Here is an 8,599-nt window from a genome sequence, read left to right on the forward strand (position 1 = left end):
TGCGGCACCGAGCGCCGGGCGCTATGAAGCTGCAGTCCCCCCAGTTCCAGGCGCTCTTCACGCCGGGGCTCCGCAGCTTGGCAGGTGAGTACGGCCCGGCCCGACCCGGCCCGGCCCGGGGGTGTCAGGGCCTGGGCCTCCGCGGAGCTGAGCCGCGGCTCCGAAAGTGTCCCCGCTTGCTGTGGCGTGAGGAGGACCAAAAACGCCGGCCTGGAGAGCCAGGGCGGCGAACGCAGGCTTTGCACCTTGCGTCCTGTCCCCGCTGTAGGCGCAGCCCCTGATCCCCTTACAACGCTGTAGGCGCAGCCCCTGATCCCCTTACGAGGGAGAAGGCCAGGGGCTTTTGTGGCCCGGTCGCGGGTGCTAAAGGGCAGCCTGGGTAGCTGTTGTGTTCTGGGAGGTGCGTGCTGCTCTTCACGTCTAGCCACTGTAACTTTAAAATGAGTCAAAGGACATGGCGGAGCTCGGTTTTCATCAGCCGTCGTGGGGTGTCGTTCCTGAAGAAATTTGGATTCACGGTTCGCTGTGCTCTGCCATAAGTAAAGTAAGCGGTTTTCCCTTGTCAGCTACTAACTGCTAAAAATGTTCCACAGCCCAGAGTCCCCCAGTATCAATTAGCAACCTGTTAATATATCAGAAATGACTGGGAAAATACATGTGGGTGCTCAGCTGTGTACCTAATCTGTGCATTTTCCATGAAGCTGTGAGGTACGTACATACTTGCTGCTTACTGCGTATTTGAGTATGTATTCCCACATCTATGATCTTAATTTGTGAAAAGGTAGGTTATGGCTGACAGCGCGCTATGTTTTTGTTTGAGAGAGTGCTTTATGGTTTTTCTTCCCAGAATTGTTTGAGAAGAAGAACTACGAGCTGAGAATAGCAGGAGGTGCTGTGAGGGATTTACTAAGTGGAATGACACCACAAGATATAGATTTTGCCACTACAGCTACACCAGCAGAGATGAAGGAAATGTTCACATCTGCTGGTGTTCGTCTGATCAATAACAAAGGAGAAAAACATGGAACCATTACTGCCCGGGTTGGTTTATGTTTTGACTTGGATCTTTTCTAACTGTATCTGTGAATGTGCAGCATATCCAAGAGAAAACTGGTAGCGTGCTCCTTCTTTGTTAAAGCATTGCACTAAGTTTAAATGAGACCCTGCTTTAAAGTATGGAGTGATTTTTTGATTACTTTGTTTGTAGAATTCAATTAATTACTGTATTTTAATGCACCTTACCTCTGCATAACCCGTTCATGCTGCTGTGTCGTCACTAGAAAAGATAATGTAGGCCACCCACATGTTCAGATAAAGTGGGGAAGCTGATCCCAGTGTTTCCTGCTCCTGATTTCCCAAGTCTTGCTTCCTCTGCCTTGCTCGTTCCTCTGCTTCTTATTCCATCTTCTGCAGGAAGATTTCTGCAGGCTATCTAGAAGATGAATAATGCAAAGATCATTTTCAGGTGTTGGTATTTCTTGATTGTCTGCTCTGTAGAAAAACATGGTACATGTTGGTTTGCATGTATCCAGCTTGAGCACTAACTGTATACAAACATGAGGCTGAAAAAATATACAGCTTTTACATTTATATTCGTGATTGTGTTGAAGTAACAATGTCTGTGGGATTTTCAGCTCCATGAACAGAATTTTGAAATTACTACTCTTAGAATAGATGTTGTCACCGATGGACGACATGCGGAGGTTGAATTCACCACTGACTGGGAAAAAGATGCTGAAAGGAGGGATCTGACTGTCAATTCCATGTTTTTAGGTAAGTTCTTTCAAAAGCAAATATTTAGCTGAAACACCGCTTTTCAAATTAAGCCAGTAAATTCTCTCAGTCTGTTTCAATTTTGTTTGTTTGTACTGCTATCAGCTGAAAGGTCTATACAAATATGTGAGATGATCTGACAAACCAGGTCAAACCACACAACTTGTCTTTTGTATTTTCAAATGAGAGTGTTTAATTGTGCCAGACGTGTTTGTAAATTCATATTCTTTTATTTTTTTTTCTTCTCTTTCTAGGTTTGGATGGGATGCTGTATGATTTTTTTAATGGATATGAAGACTTGAAAAACAAGAAAATTAGATTTGTAGGAAAGGCAACTGAGAGAATACAAGAAGATTATTTACGAATCCTGAGATATTTCAGGTACTAGGTTTTGCCTTTCCTAGATAAAGAAATGAAGTAAGCATTTTAGAAGGTTTCAGAAACATGCAAAAAGAGATCAGTGATGTAAAAAGAGTGGTAACTGTCATATTGTTAAGTTTCCTCTGGTATCATAAATCAGAATATTTAACACTGTCATGACATTGATTCTCTGAATAGCAGTAATAAGTGGAATAATTGTTCTCAATCTAACATACAGAGGTTTTATTTTGGCAGGTTTTATGGAAGAATCGCAGAAAAACCTGGTGATCATGAACCTAGTACGCTGCAAGCAATTAAAGAAAATGCTAAAGGTTTGGCTGCAATATCAGGAGAAAGGATTTGGGTGGAACTGAAAAAAATTCTTCTTGGAAACCATGTAAATCATTTGGTTCGACTTACGTATGAGCTGGATATTGCCCAATACATAGGTAAAGTGAAATGAAGGTTGATTTCCTACTCCTGTATCATATACAAACAGAACTGCAGCATGGCAAAGTGAGATAAAACTTTTTACCCAGAAAGAAATTAGTTCGTTCCCCGCCAAGTGTTAACATCCACATTTCTTACTAACACTCTTTCTTGCACTTTTTTGTGTGTATCCCTTTAGGACTACCACTGGATGGAAGTTTAGAGGAATTTGACAGAGTCACTAAAAATATTCAAAATCTGTGTCCAAAACCGATGACTGTTCTGACATCACTGTTCAAGGTGAAGGATGATGTCACAAACCTTGATCTGAGGCTGAAAATCTCAAAAGAAGAAAAAAACCTTGGCCTTTTTTTAGTGAAGCACCGGCAAGAGTTAACAAAAGCTGTGGGTCCAGAACCACTTAGACCATATCAGGACTTCATAATGGACGTAAGTGTATTTCATGTTGCTTTATTTGGTTCTTCACAGTAAACTGAATTTCCAGTTTGACGCAGTAGCAGAGATGACAATGCCTAGTGGAAAGAAAGGGCCTTAAAGAGTCAAGTAAGCGCCGTTTCGAATACTGTGTTCAGTTTTGGGCCCCTCACTACAAGAAGGACGTTGAGGTGCTGGAGCGTGTCCAGAGAAGGGCAACGAGGCTGGTGAGGGGTCTGGAAAACAAGTCTGATGAGGAGCGGCTGAGGGAACTGGGGTTGTTTAGCCTGGAGAAAAGGAGGCTGAGGGGAGACCTCATCGCTCTCTACAACTACCTGAAAGGAGGCTGTAGCGAGGGGGGGGTCGGTCTCTTCTCCCAAGTAACAAGCGATAGGACGAGAGGAAATGGCCTTAAGTTGTGCCAGGGGAGGTTTAGATTGGACGTGAGGAAAAATGTCTTTACTGAAAGAGTGGTTAAACATTGGAACAGGCTGCCCAGGGAAGTGGTTGAGTCCCCACCCCTGGAGGTATCTAAAAGACGAGTAGATGAGGCGCTGAGGGACATGGTTTAGTGGGCATGGTGGTGTTGGGGTGACGGTTGGACTCGATGATCTTAGAGGTTTTTTCCAACCTCAATGATTCTGTGATTCATCAGCAGGCTTGTTTATTGGTCTTAGGCAAATTTTTGCCAAGGTTTTAAAGACCGTGATATTTTCATCAGAAAGATGGGATGTACTGACAAAAAGTAATAGCCAAATTTGGATTGCTCCCAGTGTAGTATCGTCACAGTGACTGGAAGAATATCCTTCTGTATTACTGATATCAGTTCCAGTTAACTAAGGTGGGGGTGGTTGCTTGGTTTGTTTCTCCCCTTTGTTTTCCCTCTGGAGAGGGGACCAGAAACTAACAGGAGCTATTGCGAATGTCCTGGCATGTCTCTGCAACATAAAGCAGAAACTTTATATCTTTATAACAGATATAACTTTATATCTGTTACAAAACAGATATAAAAAGATTCTTTTCCATTAGTAGAGTTTAGTTTTGCAAGAGGATAAATAGCAGACATTTCTGCTTGGGTTCAAAAGCTTTTTTCTTTCCCATCCAAAATACCGAGGCTTTAAATTAATTTCTTAGAAATTATTTCAAACAAAAAAAAAAAACCCACCACATTTTTAGCAGTTCTGAGCACCTTGTGTTCTGTAGCAACTTTTTGACCAGATTTAAAAGCCTACCTTTCAGTCAGGCTGAAGAATGTCATATTCAATCATCTGAAACAGAAGTTTCCTGTGAACGTACCTGGGGACTGACAGTTTGCTGTACTGTCCCAGCTGATCTCCCTTTATGCACTAAAACATGAGACAGGATCCGGACCTCAAGAGACTCCAGCTTTTTTATGTGAAATTCAACTCCTTGAATTGTGTATTGAAAATCGGTGCAATTCCTGGAGCATCGGTACGTGTTCTTCGTGAGGAGTACTGTTCAGTAGGCAACCTGTGACGTTCTTCCACAGCAAAGTTCAAGTAATTTTGAGGTGAAGTTCTGCACTTCTATTGCAGAACCTGAGACTGAAGGCGAGAGACAGCAGTTTCTGCCGTGAGGCCTGTCTCCCGCAGGACAGGTAATAGTTCCTCTCCAGTTGGAGGTTGAAGATAATGGTTACAGCTATTACCTGGGATTCAAGAAGTCTCCAAGGATCTCCCAGAGCCTCCAAGTTAGGACTGAGTTTTAAAAACTTGTGAGGCAGAAGAAATCCTCGCTTTCATAGTTCCAACTCATCCAGATGTTGCTTAATAAGATGTCATGGGAATAACACAATATTGAGCACAGGTTGAGCTGTTTTCTACTGTGTCATAGTGAATCCTCTCTTCCCTTTTTTTTCTTTTAGTCTAGAGAAGCTAATACAAATTCCAAGATCTGTGAGCTTCTAAAATACCAAGGAGAAGAACATCTTTTAAGAGAAATGCAGCAATGGACTGTTCCATCTTTTCCTGTTAGTGGCCATGATTTAAGAAAAATGGGTGTGTCTTCTGGAAAAGAAATTGGAACAGCGTTACAGCAGTTAAGGGATGAATGGAAGAAGAGTGGATACCACATGGATAAGGAAGAACTGTTAAGTTGCCTGAAGAAGTTGTAAAATTGAATAATAGTAGAGAACTGTTTGTGCCCTGTTCTAAGTGTAACTGAGACACCAGTAAATAATTCCCTCAGTGTTGTCGCAGCCAATATAGCATTTGTCATATTTAAGATCTTCAGACAGCACGGTTCTCCTGTTACTAATTCGTAATTTTTGCAAGGAGAAGTTTAATTTTGTAGTAATGTAAAAGGTTATTTGCCAAATTCCACGGTCTCTACCTCTTTTTATTGTATTTTAATGATAAATATTTAACTACTTTATCTTGACTCCGGGCATTAGAGGTGATAACAAGATTTTTCTCATTCTGACTTTGCTACATCTAAAAGGAAAAAAACCACCAACCGAAAAAAGGTGTTTCTATCCTCTAGATAAAATCATGGGGGTTTTTTGTGCCTAGGAGCGTGATGAAGTGTCTAGAAGTAATGAGCTCTAAATCTTTTTGTAGTTAAAGCTAGATACCCGATTGAAATACTCACTCCAGCAGTTCCCAAACAGTCTTACTGTGTAAAACAAGTCTGTTTTCTTAAAAGATTTTTATTTTCCATAATTCCAGAACCAATTTTAGATTAAAAGGATGACTTAGCTGAGTCAGCGTCATGAACTTCTTCTCTCTTCAGTGGTTTATCAGTAACTTGTTTATCACTGAGTAACTAAATCCATAGAAAACTGGCCAAGGGTTCTACAGTATGTTTTCAACTTCGTGTGTGAAACGTGCTATTCATGTTAATAGTAGAAGGGAAGGGAGATCCAGGTTCCCTGCCTTTCCCCCCGCCGTGTCTGGTAGCTGACTCAGGCTTTCTTTCCTTTTTCTTTCCCAGTGATGCACAAGCAGAATTGAGGTGATGGTGTGAGTTTGCCTAAACAGAGTGAACCTGAGCGAAGTCCTGTGGCTCTGTCACCTTCGGAGTGCTAACGCTCTCGAGAAAGCGACGGTTTGCCTTCAGTATTTCTCCCCGCACCTTTTCCCCTAACTCACAGCAGTCAGACCCAGAGGCATTCACCTCCTCTCTGATTTGCAGGCATTCTGTTTAACTCAGTAGGATTATTTTGGGAAGAAGTCTTAACGTCCCTACTGCTGTCAGGCCAGGATCTTCCCTGTGTTGCTTCTGTGGTAATTAGCCTTAGAGTTCTTCTATCTGAACAGATCCACATTAAAAATGCACTCTGCATTCAGTTCAAAAGGAAATTCTAAACAATTTGACCCTTCAAAATTAATAAAGAAATACATCGATAACATTTTGGAAGATATGAGAAGGGGGTTGACTATTAGTTAAAACTCATGGGGGAAGGAAAGCGAGACAAGGAGGGAGTTGTTGGCATGTAGTACCAAATAACTCATAGCGGGCTCAGTGAAGAGTTTGTAGTCTGGACGGTAGCCGTCAAGTAGTGCTGTGGAAGACGGGTTTTTGAAGCGGTGCTGTTCCTGGCTGCTCTTAATGAACATGTCTTACCGTCCCTGGCTTTTTTGGTGTGCTTTTAAAAACACAAAAAAGTAGCTCTAACTGAGAGCATTTCTTGCGTGTATAAATTTTATTGCAGGTTTAAGTTTTCCTACAAAACCATGGTAACTAATAAAATGGCTTGGATTTCATTTTCCTCGGATATCATTTTGCAACAGTAGATGGCAGTAATACCAGAGCAGTGCCACAGAAAATCAGCATTTTATGCCTTCATATAGTTAACTTTCCAGCTGCTTTTTTTTTTTTCCTAGGAAGTCAGTTACTTTAAAGAAATTATTCTGAAGGTACTTAGGAACTTCGGGAAGACAGCAAGGGAACAAAAAAAGTGCTGTTTTTCTCTGCTAATAAGGCAAATCTCCTAAGAACATGGTGGTGGTTGATTTAATTATGTAATTACATTGAAGCCTCCTTGTGCAATTTATTGAACTACTGAAATCTTTGGAGGGAGACAAGTATAAAATTTAGTACTATAGTAGACTCTTGTAAGGAACAGCCCACAAAACTGCATCTTTTAAGGCAACTTCTGTGGAGGTGGTAAAATATTAGCAACTACGCTTTATGTTACCCAAAATTGTTGTCAGGGTCGAAGTCCACTTGGAGGGAGGATTTTTAAGGACACGAGCTTGAAACCTTTACAATCTCCAACGCTTGTGAAAAACAGCACAAACCGATTACTCTGAGAGCATCTTAATTCAACAGTCCTGCCGTGAATTCAGCGTAGTTCGCACATTTGCTCAAATAGCTCATTTAAAAATCGTACTAGGCTTGAGGTTTCCTGTTGGTCTATCGAGCATCTCTGCTTTACTATATTTCAAAGACATTAAACCCTATTAAAAATGAAACTGCCTTAAATCATAACCATAGCATATTTTAAGCAAGCAGTACCAGCTTGACCTCTGGAAAAGTGGTGTTTTGAATAAATGCTGGAGTATGAGCTATTTAAATATCAAATTGGGAGATGAGAGATGAAGCAGTTTGATACTTACATGGTCAAGAGAAGTACTCTTCTCCAATGGATTGCTTGGCTAATTAAGCAATATTCGCAATGTGTTGTAATTAAAGTCACACATCAGAAAACCCCGCGTGGCTTTGCTGGTTGGTAGCTGTTCCCGGCTCCCCAGCGTGACAGCCCTTGCCAAAACCGGCTGCCAGTATTGATGTTCAGTCCATCCCTCCTCGGGTTTGTTGGAAAAAGAGTAAGAGACTAACGCTTCCCCTATGCCCACTTGTCCTTGGGGGGGACGTATCCCCAAAGTTTGCAAAGAATAATGAAACAAATTCTTTTTTCCTGTGGGGGAAGCTAATTTTCATTCAAATTGGAGCCCGGAGCAGCCGGACGGGAACGCAGCCCCTCTCTGCAGGGCAAAGCATCCCCGGGAGCCCAGAGCCCCTGTGGATTTGGGGGGGTCTCAGGCGCCGTCCCTCTGCACTCCTCACCTGCTCCCCGCCCGCGCTCATCGCTGCCCGGGGAGGGAACCGCGTGTGAAGGGCAAAATGGTGAACAGCACAAACTGCTTTCCTTTCCAGATGGCTTCGGAGGATTAATGAAGGTTTTTACTATTCTCCCAAGATGTAACGATCTGTAAAAATGATTAAAAGGCCAGACTGGCTTGGGTGCATTTTAAGGGGACAGGGCACGGCTAATTCTCCCTGCAGAGCCCATAAACCTCAGGCCTGAAGCAAAGAGAAGAGAAGGAAAATAACCACAAGTGCCCCAAGACTTCTGCACAGAGAAGAGGGAGGCGGAGGAGCTTCAACGGCCCCTTCAGAGGCCGCGCCGTGGAGGGCAGTGCCCGAGCATCCCTCCTGCCACCGGCACGGCCCCGCTGCGCTGCCTTACGGCCTTCGCTGGGAGGTGAGATTTGTATTTTTTTATACACCCCCCCCAACCTATGTATAATCTCTATCAATGGCTCCTAAACTTAATATAAACAAATAAATAAATAAACCAACCACGATATATATTATAATAAATAATATATATAAAGGTGTGCATATTATATATTAT

The 8,599-nt window shown here is 42.4% G+C and overlaps 1 protein-coding gene across 2 annotated transcripts; it reads left to right on the forward strand.

The window, feature by feature from the left end:
• On the forward strand, window positions 1-7,528 carry TRNT1 (tRNA nucleotidyl transferase 1). Of its 2 annotated transcripts, XM_009283576.1 has the most exons (8): window positions 1-84; window positions 848-1,041; window positions 1,635-1,773; window positions 2,028-2,154; window positions 2,389-2,582; window positions 2,762-3,012; window positions 4,883-5,106; window positions 5,950-7,528. In XM_009283576.1, exons 1-8 carry the CDS (start codon window positions 24-26, stop codon window positions 5,972-5,974), a joined length of 1,215 nt encoding a protein of 404 aa, XP_009281851.1. In that variant the 5' UTR covers window positions 1-23; the 3' UTR covers window positions 5,975-7,528. The 2 variants fall into 2 exon arrangements, with proteins under 2 accessions (XP_009281851.1, XP_009281843.1); XM_009283568.1 differs by having other exon boundaries at window positions 4,883-7,528.
• Window positions 7,529-8,599: the final 1,071 nt, after the last annotated feature.

This window comes from Aptenodytes forsteri, unplaced genomic scaffold, assembly GCF_000699145.1.
Source record: "Aptenodytes forsteri isolate BGI_AS27 unplaced genomic scaffold, ASM69914v1 Scaffold267, whole genome shotgun sequence".
Taxonomy (NCBI): Eukaryota; Metazoa; Chordata; class Aves; order Sphenisciformes; family Spheniscidae; genus Aptenodytes; species Aptenodytes forsteri.

Bases quoted from the DNA above. Each gene is read 5' to 3' on its own strand.
- TRNT1 (XM_009283568.1), top strand. From the start codon at position 24: ATGAAGCTGCAGTCCCCCCAGTTCCAGGCGCTCTTCACGCCGGGGCTC. The intron at 1,042-1,634 runs GTTGGTTTATGT...TGGGATTTTCAG, and splicing joins ATGGAACCATTACTGCCCGG to CTCCATGAACAGAATTTTGA. The intron at 2,583-2,761 runs GTAAAGTGAAAT...GTATCCCTTTAG, and splicing joins GGATATTGCCCAATACATAG to GACTACCACTGGATGGAAGT.